Source organism: Panicum virgatum, chromosome 6K (assembly GCF_016808335.1).
Source record: "Panicum virgatum strain AP13 chromosome 6K, P.virgatum_v5, whole genome shotgun sequence".
Lineage (NCBI taxonomy): Eukaryota > Viridiplantae > Streptophyta > Magnoliopsida > Poales > Poaceae > Panicum > Panicum virgatum.
In genome coordinates, this window is record NC_053141.1 from 45,100,490 (window position 1) to 45,115,826 (window position 15,337).

The 15,337-nt window shown below is 44.0% G+C and overlaps 2 protein-coding genes across 3 annotated transcripts; one reads left to right on the forward strand and one right to left on the reverse strand.

Moving 5' to 3' along the window:
- Nucleotides 1-365: 365 nt before the first annotated feature.
- Nucleotides 366-9,104, forward strand: LOC120712970 (MADS-box transcription factor 51-like). Of its 2 annotated transcripts, none has more exons than XM_039998923.1 (6): nucleotides 366-986; nucleotides 3,352-3,448; nucleotides 8,067-8,134; nucleotides 8,235-8,322; nucleotides 8,460-8,538; nucleotides 8,634-9,104. In XM_039998923.1, exons 1-5 carry the CDS (start codon nucleotides 712-714, stop codon nucleotides 8,499-8,501), a joined length of 570 nt encoding a protein of 189 aa, XP_039854857.1. In that variant the 5' UTR covers nucleotides 366-711; the 3' UTR covers nucleotides 8,502-8,538; nucleotides 8,634-9,104. The 2 variants fall into 2 exon arrangements, with proteins under 2 accessions (XP_039854857.1, XP_039854858.1); XM_039998924.1 differs by having other exon boundaries at nucleotides 8,076-8,134.
- Nucleotides 9,105-10,074: 970 nt separating this feature from the next.
- LOC120712971 (nuclear transport factor 2-like) lies at nucleotides 10,075-12,243 on the reverse strand. The gene is made up of 2 exons (XM_039998926.1): nucleotides 11,829-12,243; nucleotides 10,075-10,404 (listed from the first exon to the last, which is right to left on the reverse strand). Exons 1-2 carry the CDS (start codon nucleotides 12,129-12,131, stop codon nucleotides 10,333-10,335), a joined length of 375 nt encoding a protein of 124 aa, XP_039854860.1. The 5' UTR covers nucleotides 12,132-12,243; the 3' UTR covers nucleotides 10,075-10,332.
- Between the last annotated feature and the right edge of the window lie 3,094 nt (nucleotides 12,244-15,337).

Here is a 15,337-nt window from a genome sequence, read left to right on the forward strand (position 1 = left end):
TGACCAGTTATAGTGTTCGGCTGGTTGGTGCTGATTTTTTTGAGAGAAAAATACTGCTGGCTGGTTAGTGATAGACGTTGGTGTTAATTTTATGTGAGAGAGAAATACTGTTAGCCGGATGCAACGAGGATGCAGCGAACACACTGAGAGGCGACTATGGCTTGCTGCAGTGAAGTTGCTGCCGTTCCAGTGTTCCCAGCATTATTATATTTACGGTGAAGACGACGAGTCTGGGCTCCCAACAGTCTACAGCGGCGACACATGGACCATCCAATGCCGTTGCGAAACGCGTCCTCGCGCGGAGCTAGCTCCTCCGCTTTCCGGGGTAGGGGACCGGGACACGGACAGCCGGGCAGGGGCAGGATGGGCACTGTATCCTTTACCCATGACCTATCAGTCGAGCTCGAGCAAGAGATGGAGATGGAGATGGAAGCGGAGGCGACATGCACGGAGCCCACCCCCTCCTGCTGCCATCCACAACTTTCGCAGGAATCCATCGCCCCTAGCTCGCTCGCTCGCCTCGGTCGATCCCCAAGACAAGATTTGTTCCGATCCTCTCTCTTTATATCCTTCCGACGACCTGCTGCCTCCGTCCGCCTCCTCCATTCCATCGCCGCAGCCGCAGTCAAGTGTCGCTGCCAGTGAGTGAGCTCGCTCTCCTGTTCATTGCAAGGTTGGTATTGTCTTGGCGCTAGCTGTTGGGCGAAAGGGATGGAGCAGGCAGAGGGGGCTGCGACCGCGAGGAGGGCGGAGCTCCAGCTGCTGCAGCAGCTAGAGAAGGAGGAGAGCAAGGGGAAGAGGAAGCGCGGCCGGGTGGAGCTGCGGCGGATCGAGGACCGGACCAGCCGGCAGGTGCGCTTCTCCAAGCGGCGGAGCGGGCTGTTCAACAAGGCCTACGAGCTCTCCGTGCTCTGCGACGCCCGGGTCGGGCTCATCGTCTTCTCCCCCGCCGGCCGCCTCTACCAGTTCGCCTCCTCTGGCTCCAGGTGACGCTGATTTGCCTTAAGGCCTCTCATCACGCGTAATCATCTACCGAAGGTTCTGGTGCGGTTAGCAATATGCTGTTCCTGTTGGCTCTTGCGTTTTTTTTTCCTTTCTAAATCCACCCATGCTCTCCGGCCTGGCTTCTTCCTCGATCGCGCGCTTCCCGGCCATGTCTTTGCTCGAACTGATCGATTCGTCTTGAGATCTCGCGGGCGCGTTCCTGCTGCCGCTAGAGCAAAGCTGGATCTGTGCGACTCACGCAGCTTATCTACGCGTCGTGAACTGTGCAAAGGAGCACGCTATGAATGATCTACAGGTTGCAAGAAGAATATGACGATAACTCATTAATGCCAGCACTAGCAGGAAGCCAAGCCTTGACCATGCTGGCTGCTGGCTGGCCTTTAGTTTCTTCATCATGGGATATGGGTCCTGTTTGGTTGTGCAGCACAACTACGACACACATTTTTCGAGAAACGAATCTTCAATGCATGGAGTACTAAACGAAGTTTATTTGCAAAATTTTTTCACGGATATGTATAACTTTTCGAGACGAATCTAATGACGGTAATTAATCGATGATTGGCTACAGTAATGCTACAGTAACCAACCTCTAATTGTGCGGTCAAAGGCCTCATTAGATTCGTCTTGCGAAATAGCGCAGGGCTGTGGAATTAGTTTTACCAATTGCCTTCATTTAATACCCCTAATTAATACCCTGATGAGAGACAAGCATTGCTTAAGTTTGGGCCTCTCTAATATGTCAGCAGTTACATCATATATGCTGCACCAGATACTGTAATTGACTTGTGCCTGTTCGAAAACATGCATAAAATATATGTGGAAATGCAAATCAAGTCATTGTTACTGTGCCCTGGAACTGTTCACCACAACAACTAACCAAAACTAACGTAACATCATAGAGTTTTTTGCTAACAAACCCAGATTTATGTAGTTTTGGTGGAGTGATCTTGTTACACTACTACAGAACACGACATTAGTCCCGGTTGCCAAGTGCCTTTTGTCCCGGTTTTACAATCGGGATACCGTGTCCGGGACAAATGTGTCCATGTCTTTTGTCCCGGCCTCTATTCAACCAGGACAAATGTAATTTTCCAAAATAAAAAAATGAGCCCGCCAGCTCCCGAGGAGCCAGCTTCCCCAAATCCAAAAATTGGACCAAAATTGCAATATCAAAATCCAGATCTAATTCACAACACATTACACATCACATATCAAGATCTAGTGCCCACAAGTAAGAAAGTACAAGATCTAATCCACAATAATGAGATTAATTCACAACATATGAGATTGATTTGATTCACATCACATATAGATTCAACATCACAATCACAAACGAAAAAAAAATCGAAAAAAACCACGCGGCGGCGGCGGTTCGCCGGTGCCTGGCACGCGCCTGCCCGCCTCTTGCCCGCATCCTGCACGCGCCTGCTCGGGCCGTGCGCAGAGCACATGTCGTCGCCCGTCTTGCCCTTGCTGCCCCTGCGCTTGGCCGCGCCCGGCGGCGGCGGCAGCTCGCCGGGCCGCACCCGCACCCGTCCTGGCGGCAGCTCGCCGGCCCCCGCCCACGCCGGGCCGCGCTGTGGCTGCTGGCCTGTCCCCGGCGGCGTGTGCCTGGCCGCGCGCGTGGCGGCAGCTCGCCGGCTTGCCCCGGCACACGCTCGTCCCCGCCGGCGCGAGCCCGCGGCCGCGCCTGGCGGCTCGCCGGCCTCCACCAGCGCCGGGGAGGGAGCTGAGGGACCCCGCGCGAGCGTTGAGGGACGGAGCTGATGGAGAGAGGGAGCTAGGAGGAAGAAGCAAACTTGTGGCTGTGAGGAGATAGAGAGGAATCTAAGGGTGAGAGAGAAAGGGAGCTGGTGTTAAATAAATTTTGACTACCGTCGGTGCCCACACATTTTATCCCGGTTGGAGGTATGGACCGGGATCAAAGACTAACATTTAATCCCGGTTGGTGGCTCCGTCCGGGACAAAAGGGCCGAGGGGCCTTTTGTCCCGGGTGGAGCCACCAATCGGGATAAAAAAGGGGGTCTTTGATCTCGGTTGGTGCCTCCAACCGGGACAAAAGGTCCTTATCCTCTTGCTGGCCCGGCTAGCCGTTGGACCCGGGACAAAAGCCACCTTTTATCCCGGGCCCAAAGGCAACCGGGACAAATGACCTGGAACAAAGGCCTGTTCTGTAGTAGTGTTAATTAATTTGAAGTAATTGTAGTGAACATTTAACAGGATTGTGCATATTAATTTATGGAGCTTTTCATGCTAATTAGCAAGCTATTTTCTCTATGTGTGTATTACCCACCTCTCCATTCTGAGTTACTAAACTTTAAGCTTTTTATGCATTCTTCCTTGCAGCATTGAAGAAATTTTTGGTCGATACTGGGACCTCGCCAACACAATAAATGGTCTCAATATTGAAGCACGAGATTCAACGGTTGACTGCAACACACAGGTCAAGCATATATAAATAGTTGACAACATCTACTAAGTATAAAAAAATAAAACTAACTTTTGTTTATGATAAAGGTGCTGTCTGTTACTAATAACTGAATGCATTACCTTTGATTTAATACACAAACTTTTAACATTACTGGAAAAAAAGGAAAAAAATGCTTAAAAAGTAATGGTCAAAGGCGTGTGTTGGAGGTCGTGCCATTTTTTTTTGAGACAGTCGTGCCAATTATTACCAAGACACAAGTAAGAAGAGAAGAGAGGAAGTAAGCAATATAAAAAAAGGGTTTAGAAACTCATCAACTCTGCTAGAGATAATTAGATGATCAATTCTCTAGCATTAAGTCATATATCCTCGAAATACATGTTTTCCTACAACTTTATGTTAGACATATAGGCATTTTCGGACATATTTTAATTCTAAAATTAAACATGTAAATAAACAATATTTCCATGACCATAGTGAGTAAAACAAAGCACGTGCAAGTGTTAAAAAAAACACAAAAATAAACAGAATGAAAAAATATATTTTATCTCTCATGATAAACTCTTGCCTAGATGAACTTGTTTCATCTCTCATGGAAAAAATATTTTTTAAAAAAATGTAGCATCTCTGGACTCCATAATAGTACCAACATGCATGTCAGGTACTCCAGATTTTACTATTAAAAATCTATAACCAACACTATGAATAGTATAACCTAGAATGACACAATCCATAGTTTTAGGTTCAAACTTACGTTTCTTGGTTATTGGCACACTGACCTTGGCCAAATAACCCCATGTACGTAAGTATGAAAGTGTTGGTCTTTTCTTCTCCCATTCCTCGAATGGTGTTATCTTTTTATTCTTTGTAGGAACACGATTTAGGACATGACATGCAGTTAATATAGCCTCACCCCACCATTCCTTGGAAAGTCCCGCAGTATCTAACATGGCGTTGACCAAATCAGTTAGAGTGCGGTTCTTTCTTTCGGCAACCCCATTTGACTGAGGTGAATAGGGAGACGTCCTCTCATGAATAATACCATGTTCCTCGCAGAATGAAGTGAAATTATTTGAGAAGTACTTACCACCACGATCCGACCTAACTCTTTTGATCTTTCTCTCAAGTTGGTTTTCTATTTCAGCTTTATAGATTCTAAAGTAGTGCAAAGCTTCATCTTTCGATTTCAACAAATAGATGTAACAATATCTAGTGCAATCATAAATTAAAGTCATGAAATATTTTTTACCACTTTTTGTCAACACGCCATTCATTTCGCACAAATCGGAATGAATTAATTCTAATGGTGCCAAGTTTCTCGCCTCCGCAGCCTTGTGTGGCTTGCGAGTTTATTTAGATTCAACACATACATGGCACTTATAATTTTTGACAAAGGTAACTTTTGGAATTAAACTCAAACTAGGTAACCGCATCATACAACCAAAATTAACGTGACAAAGCCTCGAATGCCAAATATTTAATTCATCAACGTTAATAATACTGTTCACAACTTTCTTCAACTGCACGGTCTTTCCCGAAGTAAACTTCAGATTTACCGTACCAACACCAAGAACACGCACATATGATCTATTCCCCATCAACAAGGAGGCAGTCCCTCCGACCTGGTAAGAAGAAAACAAAGAAGTATCAGCACACACATGAATATTAGCCCTAGTATCCACCCACCACTCGGGCGAACAAAATACTAAAAGAACTGTAGGTAATAAATTACCATACCCCGATGTTCTTCCAGTCTCGCTAATTACTATGTTGGCTGATTTCTTGCCTTTGCGATTTGGACACTTAGCAGCAAAGTGATCCGGACTGTCACACACAAAGCAAGCTCCCTTCTTTTTTTTTGAACGTGGTTGTCTGCTTAGTCTTTGTTTGGTTCTGCGGTGGCTTCTTCTTGTTTTTGTGGGAATTGTTCTTCTGAACAAAGTTGGCGCCGGAAGCTCCAATAATTCCTTTTCCATGTGTATCTTTTGCTCTCGCCTTCTCTTCAACATCAAGTCCCAATGAGTCCATCGATGGTGAACTCATGTCTCTTGTATTTTAGTGAAGTAGCAAAATCCCCCCCCCAAGAAGGTGGCAACTTAGAGATAGTACCTCCGGCTACAAACTTGTCGGGAAGTACACATGGAGCATCTTTGCTGCAATTTTTGAGATCTTTTGCCAGCGTATGTATCTCATGAGCTTGTTCTACTACAAAACGGTCTTCAACCATCCTGTAGTCTAGAAATTGCTCCATGATGTATAACTCGCTGCCGGCATCAAAAACTCCATATTGAGCCTCAAGAGCATCCCACATTTGTTTGCCAGTTGTGAGACGGATATATGTGTCCAAAAGATTTTCAGCAAGCACGCTTATGAGACAGCCTCGGAAGAGGTTATCGAAAGCTTCGAAAGCACTCTCCTCCTCTGGAGTGTACTAACTAGGATTCCCCTCTGTCAGATACATCACGCGCATTACCGTAAACCACAATATAGCCTGTTCACGCCAACGCTTGTAATTGGAACCAGTAAATGGTGGTGGTTTGATTGATGATGCAAAGCTAGCTACCAAAAACCTATTAACAGATTCAGGTTTTTGGATTGTTAGACATATAGGCATTTTCGGACATATTTTAATTCCAAAATTAGACATGTAAATAAACAATATTTCCATGACCATAGTGAGTGAAACAAAGCACGTGCAAGTGTTCAGAAAAAAACACAAAAATAAACAGAATGAAACAGCCACCAGGAAGTAGAGGTTCAGGTCGCCAGAATGTAGTCGTTCTGGCCACCAGAAAGTAGATGACGTAGTCGTTCTGGCCACCAGGAAGTAGAGGATGTAGTCGTTCTGGCCACCAGGAAGTAGATGACGTAGTCGTTCGGGAGCCTTGCGAGCAGTCGCGTTAAGACGCTCCCCAAAAACCTGATTGCCCCGCTATCCCGTGCAGGACCTTCAGCGGGGAGAGGTTCCGGAGGCCTGCTCTCGCCAATACTGTGCGCGCAGTGCTAGCGATGGAAATGCAGAAAGCAGCAGAGAGAGAAGGGAAAAGTCTCCTAAGCATGAGTACCTGAGTCAGTGCTTGAGGTGTGTTAGAATGAGAGGGGGCTGGTCTCCTTATATAGTTGATCCTAGAGGAAGGGGGATGAACCTGGACACGTTAAGGTGCAACAATAGCCATCAATTTGCACCATTAACCAGCCATCAATCCTCTATTTTAATCACCAATAACAACCCAGCCATCGCTCTCCTCAATTACCAATATTTACCTCCTCATAATTCCCTAGCATTAGTAGTGGGCTTTAATTCTTTTCTATTGAATTATTGAATAAATTCCAACACTTTAGTCTACCTTTTTCAATCTTAACTCTCTTTAGTTGTATAATTTTATTGACCTCCTTAATTATTGTGCCCAACTATCCAACAAGTATTGCAAACCGGATAGTATAAGTATCTTGGATATTAAACTTCTATAGAGTATATACAAAAATGGTTTGAAATTCACCATTTTAAATTACAAAAAAGGTAACATTTCATTTGGTATTTTTCAGTTTTCAGGTTATCAACAGCATTTTATTTGTGAGCTTTCATTCTGTTTTCTCTTTTTATATATATATATAGCTAAATGTCATTATATTGATATAGTTACTTAGGATGCTTGTCATTATATTGAAAGGTGTTACACCTTTTCTTTTGCGAAAGAAGGCTGGAGTTATACAACTTACCAGGCAAAGTGATGCATCTACTTGTCATCAGAATGAAATGCTTTAACGGTACGGCATGGTTAGCATGAAGAAGGGTAAATAACTAACAAAATTTTGATGCTAAGATTCTGATATAATCTAGCTCAAAGTGATATATATAATCTAATTACTAAAATGACGTGGATTCTACTTGTTTATGCTAAACATAAAGTTACGCAAGTCTGTAATGTTTGTCAATCTAAAGTGGAACTTAATGCTGTGGACTTATCAGTCTCCGATCCTTTTCAAGTTAATGCAGACTAAAATCTCACCTTAACTGTTTTCTTTTGCTTTTGTCTGAATCTAAATTAAAACAATCCAGTACGATATTAACCAGATGTAGAACAAAACAAAAGAAAATCTGCACATCCAAGTCCTTTCGGGGAAATTATATCTCATGTTGTCTACCAAGTTGCACCGATATGATGCTATTAGCTAGCCAGATAAACTTCTCAACCTGTTTTGTATATAGCTAGTTAATAGACCTTGTGAACTTCGTGTGTAAACTCATATGGGCTGAATTTCTTCCACGACCGTGATCATATAATTCCGAAAATAGAATCGTCATGTATTTCTCTGGTTTTATTCCATACACGAATACCATCTGCAAGGGCTGTAGATCAGTAGACGCACCAGTGCCAATTTATGCAAATCTTCACATTCTGTTCTAGGTAATGAAAGGCCTGCATCTGCACAATTGTGGTTACAACTTTTAGCATCAGATTCTTTCAGACTTGGTATTTAATTTGTATATTGTTTATTTTATTATTTAAATAATGTAGGTTTTCTAATCAAGTTCTTTTTTGTATTTTATTTAGGTTCTCCGTCCCTGTAAATAATGTAGGTTTTCTAATCAAGTTCTTTTTTTGTATGTTTTGCGCATTATTCCCTCCTGGTTGTTCAGAAGGAGCAGCAGTCATCTGTCAGCTCTTTACCTGATCAGCTGAATATCATTGCTCAATGGTACACATGTATAGTTGATGAACATTATTCGGTTTTAGCTCATGGAAAACGTCCAATGTTGTGTTAATCGTTATCTAAGTAATAATTATGTAAATTTCAGGGGCATGGAAGCAAATGCGGAGGAGATGAGCATGACTGAGATAAGAAACTTGGAGGAAACAGTAACCTACGCTCTGGCCGCTATTAGGGTCAACTCTCAACTGCCCAACAGATATTTCTTCTAGTAGAACTGCATGAACTTGACCTGCGTCACAAACTCAAGACCATGCATCGTTCATGCTGCACATGTTAGATTTCTGAGAGCATCTTAATTCGGTGATTGCAGAATAAGCTGAGGATGAAGGTGGTTGGGTTGCCCCAAACCTAAGATTAGGTCTGGAACTAGTTTTTGCTGCAGGAAAAAGGTAGTCCTTTCAAGAAAACTTACCATCTTGCTAGCTCTCAACACGCAGTAATGTCATAGTGACCCTGGCTGTTGTGTTTTCTTGGTGAGTAAAAGGAGGAGAAGCCCTCTGAAGACGAAATGAGGGACCATCCCGGTTCAAAAAAAAAAAAAAGAGGGACCATCATGTAGTGGACTCCTACCCGGAGGAAGAGTGTGCGCAACTGGAAATGGGAGCCGCATACAGTATGTTTCCAAGCTTCAAGCCTGCAGGCATGGCGAGAAGGTTAAGCTGGGGCCCTAAAGTCGTAATCAGCAACTGTGAACTTAGGAAACTAGTTTCCCTTGAACAGCATGGTCCTGTATCTGTCAAACACTTTCAGCTGGTGTGCGTGTTCATACTTTCACTGCAAGCTGCACACGCCCATGTACAGCTAGCAAGTGTCTAACTTTCTAACCGTGGGTGCGCTTGCACAAAACGTGGAAAAGATTATGGTTTACGTCATTGTATATACGTGGTGTAACAACCCACTCTACGAAAAATTAGTATTTGATTGTTGATTGAAAGGATCAGACAATATTTCCATTTGAGTGGGTGTTGTGAAGAACTCATTTATCTGTTCCTGCACCTGTTGGCGAAGAGGAGCCATCGAACAATGAGTACCCAAAAGATCTGGAAGATGGCACCAACCTCAGATGCCATGTTTTTATCAAAAAAAAAAAACTCAGATTCCATGCTCGGCCACATATAATCTTATTCAGGCATTGCATAGCTAGAGCATTACTTTTCTGTCGATTGCATGGTTAGGTAATGGGTTTCAAACAAGGCAGGGACTCAACACATCATGCAGTCAATTAATCATGCGATCAGCACAAAGTAGAGAGTGCAAAACAACAAATAATATCGGTGTGACTTTTTTTGAGGGATAATATTAGTGTGACCTAACTAGAAATCCATCGTGGGCCATCTCCCCCCCCCCCCACCCCACCCCCAGGCCTATGATCACTGGGCCCTCGTCGCTGCCCAGTGCCCGCTTTTGGCCCATGAATGAGAGGAGCCTGTTTGACATTGCAAGCGCAGTTTTCTTCTAAGAAAAAAAAACATTGCAAGCGCAGTAGTATTTCCGAGCCATGTCACACTGTCAGTACGCCGCGGGTTCTCTACTCGAGGATATCACCGGCTTTTTTTTGCTCACCCATCTTGTTTGTCGTTGTCACTTGCCAGCAGGGCGCGCCTTCCCAGTCAAGGCCAAAGAATTTTTTTGCTGGTCGACCCCAATTTCGCCACTGGCACTTCCTTTGAAATTGTTGTACACTTCTTTAAATTCAATCATATTAAGTGCAGGCACAGAAGACAACCTTTTCTGCTGGTACATCTCGATTTTGTACCGGAAACTTCTTTGAATTCAGTTTTTTGTTGGTTCCAGGCGTACGAGAAGAAAAAAATTGCAAAAGGTCAGCAATCAAGTTGGCTGTTTATGCAACACAATTATGTTTCCTGCATCAAACTTTCTTGCAGGACACCAGAACGTCACCAGTATTGTGCCAAAAACGCGCATCAACCAGGGCAAACCGAGATCCCTCACATGAATAGATCTGGACCGTTTTCATTCACAATCCACAGAGAATCGGTGCCCACGCAACCAGAGTACATGATCCAAAATAAGAAATTATCCAACAAGCATATCAAGTCTAGCAATTTTCTTGCAATAAACAACAGCAGGCAACAAAGGGGCAAGAGTAGCAGCATCATTCATATTCATCAATTCAACATGAAACCCTTAATCACTTCGCTTCCAGCAACTCTTGACTGTCTTTAACCATAGTTCAGGCGGAACATGTCATTCTGCACGTAGAAGGAATTTCCAGCCGGCATCAAATGGAACGCCTATACAAAGAATTAAAACATGGCAACATCAACTTTGCTTACTGGAAAGGGTACAAAAAATGACAGCAATCAAGAGCCGCCAAGCAAGACATGCACTTCAAATGGTTCAGAGGGGGATCTGAATTAACTCTCGATGGAATCAACACATTGCACTTTCAAACAAATACCTAAATCAACATTCAAGACCAAAATATACAAGCTGCATGCCAGAATCGTATTATCATCGACAAGATTAGCTACAGGAACAGGAAGTAGGGCAAGTTAAAAGTTTTGTATTGCTTCCAACATATGATCGAAAGATACAAGTGTGTAAAACTTAGATTTAGAAGCTGTTACTTCAAATGAAGTATGTGTTTGTGTTTGTGAGGTAATAAACTGCACGTTTGCAGTCTGAGGTTATACAGAAGACATCAACACATACCGTACAAGCCATTCCTAAAGTCATAAGCTACATTAAAATATACAGATTGGTTCTAGTTACTGCACAACTTGAAACACAAAAGTATGTAAAATGCAGGTATATTTCACACCTGCAAGATAGGTTGATATCTAAAAGTCATTGAGCTTGTTCATGGTTCAGAGGCAACTAAACAACTTCAAGAGATAATCCCAAACCACAGGGTCTACATTTTTCTAGGAAATACCTACCATGGATACAAACACAAAAATAAAGTGCAATGCTAAAAGGATTCATAGAGTGTTTATGAGACTTAACACAAACAGAGCAACAAATCTGATCTTCTGGAATCTCTGAATCGTGCAAAATTGAAAAGTGCAGAGCATGACACATGCCTGTATCTCTAGCAGCAACCAGCAGTGTTGCATAAACATTGCCAAAACCAATGACTTTGCCATGTCACCATAACCAGTGACTTTACCATGTAACCAAAACCAATGACTGCTATCTAGCAAAAATTTCAACACGAGTGGTAAAGCTGTACATATGAAAATAGCCTAAGGCAATAAGGAGCATAAATATATACAATAGACACAAATGCATAGCTAAAGATCGAATTGAAACACAACTCAAAGGATTAACCATGGATAACCAAACAGGTGCATGTAGATCTAAACGACACAGATAACCTCGCAATACTACGGGACCAGCAGTCAGCAGCTAATCAAATGTTCCAATATGGAAATCGACTTGGATCAGTGAATGAATCCTAAACAGAGAGTAGTGAGAGACCAACCCATCACAACAGTAAGCACAGAACAAGCAAGCAATCCCAAAATAATAAACAAGCCGAGGCCCTTCTATTGAGTAGCACGAGATCGGGACCAACCCAGCCCAGGTACCACACGAGTGACCACAGATCAGCTGAAAGGTCAGGGCGGACTACGCGGTTTACTCCTACGCGGCGAGTGCGAGTGAGAGAGGCAGGGAGGAACCGGATCGAGGCGGCCCGCGGGGGGTTGCGAACCTGGGAGAACTTCATGGGGTGCTCGTCGGGGGCGGTGCGGATGGAGCCGGAGACGAAGACGAGCATGCCTCCCTGGGGCCCCGACGGCTGGCAGTCGACGGTGACGATCTGGTGCTCGCAGTGCTGGAAGGGGAGCGAGCCGAGCTTGCCGGCGATGGCGGCGGGGCCCTGGAGCTTCTGGCCCTCGAAGGTGAGCATGGAGGTGTCCTGGTACAGCGACACCAGCGCGGCGCGGTTGGTGTCGAACGTCCGGTAGTAGTGCTCCACGAAGGCCTTGGCCACCGCGTCCGGGTCCATGGCCATGCGTCGCCGCCCCCGCCGCGCGCGCCTAGGGTTTCGAGCTCTGGGCGGGGGGAGGGAGGGAGGGATAGGGAGAGGAGGCGTCGCGGCGTGATGAGGAAGGAGAGGAGCGGGGGGGGGGGGGGGGGGGGGGGGGGGGGAATCGTAAGGTGAAGGCGTGAGATGTGCTGGGGAATTTGGCCCTCGGGTGGGGCCGTGGGTCGGCGGGGTTTGCGTGGAAACAACGCCACGCTGTCTGGGCCGGGCCGCGTCTGGAAGTGTTCGTTGTGCTTGGGCTCCAACTTCGGCCTTTTTTCATTTTTATATTTTAAAAAAACAAAATTTCAAAAATATATGCCGAATAGAGAAATTTTCAAAAATGGGCGACAGTCGCCCCCCTAATGGGCGACAGGGTGCATGTCGCCCATCCAGTTGGCGACAGAACCTAAATAAAAAAAATTACATTTAGGTCCTGGCGCCTAGGGCGCATTAAACAATGAACTTGTAAAATTGATATAAAATCGTAGAAAAATCAGAAAAATATAAAATCAATTGTTCTGAATTCTATGAAATAATATCTACAACTTTTGTTACATAAAGTTTTTCATTTGATCAATGTATCTAAATCAAGAAAAATAGTTCTTGTATCTAGAAAAATCTGAAATAATTCATTTGGTCTAGTTGTGCTTATCTAAAATTTACCAAACTTTTTTATAGCTCTTAGGAAATAAAATAATGATATTGTAAAAGTTATGACTTCTAATACTCAGTATAGCAGCATGGATAAGTAACCCATTTAAACTAGACATATTACAAGATCTAATTTAAAAAACTTATTATAGAAATGTTTTCTGGGCCTACTAATTTTGTACAAGCCTATTCTCACCATATGCAACACTCTGGCCAAAGATGACATACATCCAAAGGATGGATCTTGAGATTTAAATAAAAGTGCATTAAACTGGTATTTAAAATAGAGCAAGATACATTGATCAAATGAAAAACTTTATGTAACAAAAGTTGTAGATATTGTTTCATAGAATCCAGAACAGTTGAGTTTGTATTTTTTTTGTTTTTTCTACGATTTCATATCAATTTTACAAGTTCACTATTTAATGCGCCCTGGGCGCCAGGACCTAAATGTAATTTTTTTTACATTTAGGTCCTATCACCAACTGGATGTGCGACAGGCACCCATTTTTGAAAATTTCCCTATTCGGCATATATTTTTTTGAAATTTTGTTTTTTTAAATATAAAACTGAAAAAGGCGCCCAACTTCGCGTCGTTTTTCTTGGGCTCCGACTTGGCGTCGTTTTTCTTGGGCCTATGAGAGGGACGGGACGGGCCGGAAGTGTTGGTTGTTGTTTTTTTTGAACAAACATACCTGTATTACTAGTTAAGGAAAAATACAAATACAGGTATATTGTATAAGGATACAAAGGACAGCTGTTCCACCCAAATAGCAAAAAAGCCTCTAAAAAACAGAAAATTGCATTAAGGTCCCTGGGCCTTCTGCTAGACCAGGCAGACCGAATCCGCCGACGTCGGTCGCCGCCGTCACCTGCAAATCCGGCCGCCGCCGCCATCCCTGAGCTGGAAGGAGCTCCTTTGCCCTGTGGCTTTGAACTGAGCCGAAGTAGACACTCGAAAACCGAGATTAGCCAACGCTGAACGCCCAATCGGCCGGGGTCGCGCCCCAAGCAGCTTCCAGCATGAACCAAAGCTGACCGTCGATAACTACCGCCGCCGCGGGATCCCCCAGCTCGATCCATCCTCCAGCCAGCCATCGATCCGCAACTCCCCCTGCATCCTTGCACCAAAAGGCCGGCATCCTCTTCACTTCGCTGACAACAAAGACGAAGAAGAACCGGCGGACGGCTCCAAAGCAGACCTCCCCGACCACACCAACGCCACCGGAAGAAAGCAGCATCAGTGGGAGGAAAAAGCCGAGGAAGATTATTCAAGGACGCCGCGACCACCTCCTCCTCGCCACCGGCGCCGAGAAACACAAGCCGCAAAGGAGCATAGCCCCCCGGCAAAACCAAGCTCCACCGATGAACAACGTCGGTGAGCAGACGCTAGACCTAGATAGAATACTAACTAGTCTATATACAACCGCACATCGATTCCTCAGCCCTCCTCCATCCTCGGCGCCGAAGCGGCCGCCGGAGAGGAGAAGAACCACACCGGCAACGCTGCTGCAAAATGTCAAAATGATACGGTGGCACGTACCATCAGTGGATATATACATGGAGTAAGATGCACTACCAGCCCTTGAATTTAGCTCGGAGTGTCACGCCAATTCGTAAACTCCTAAAATGCACATTTACCTCCTCAAACTTGCTATTTGAGGAGGTGAACGTGCATTTGGATATTGCATGAAACAATTAGTAAATTTGAGGAGGTCCAAAGTAACTGTGATTTGGATATTACATGAAACAATTGGTAAATTTGAGAAGGTGAATGTGCATTTTAGGAATTCAAGACCGATACCACGACAGTGCATTTTAGACGACGCCGCCCGAGTCGCCACGAAAGGTTGCAGACGTTTGACCACATGCAGACGAAGGTTTTCGTAGCTGTTGTTGCTTGCTGATTCTCATTTGTCGATAGAAGATGAGGTAAACTGACCACATGCAAATGCAACAAGTGACGAGGACATGCAATGTAAATCAGACAACCAAACACAATATACCCAAGACAGAATACAGAATAAGTTTAGCACAACAACCAAACAACCCGATCTTGTAGTACTGCAGTCAAGGCTAAGTCTGGCCATGTGTAACACCTCAGGTGTTTAAAAATAATTAGTAAGGTCATTAACCATGTCATCGTGCATAATCATCAAGAGTAAATAATGCATTTCGTGTATGTCTACAAATGCATGTGTATGTATGTATGTGTACATGTGTATTTGTGCAAGTATAGTGTGACTTTGTAACTTTTCATAAACAACTCAAAATTGGCTAGAAAAATACATCTACACATACCTATTAACAGGGTCTACAAAAACCTAGTTGACATCATGATCAAAATAATGACGACTCCACATGAAATGACAAGTATTTTTGAATCTTACTTTTCGAAAATTTAGAATAACCTTCAAACCATTGCTCGAATGAATTTTGGCCTGAAAGGAAAGTTGTAGGGTTTGAAATTTTGAACAACTTTCGTGTTCAAATATTTTTGAGTTACCATACAAATTTTAGGAGCAAGTTCAAGCAAACCT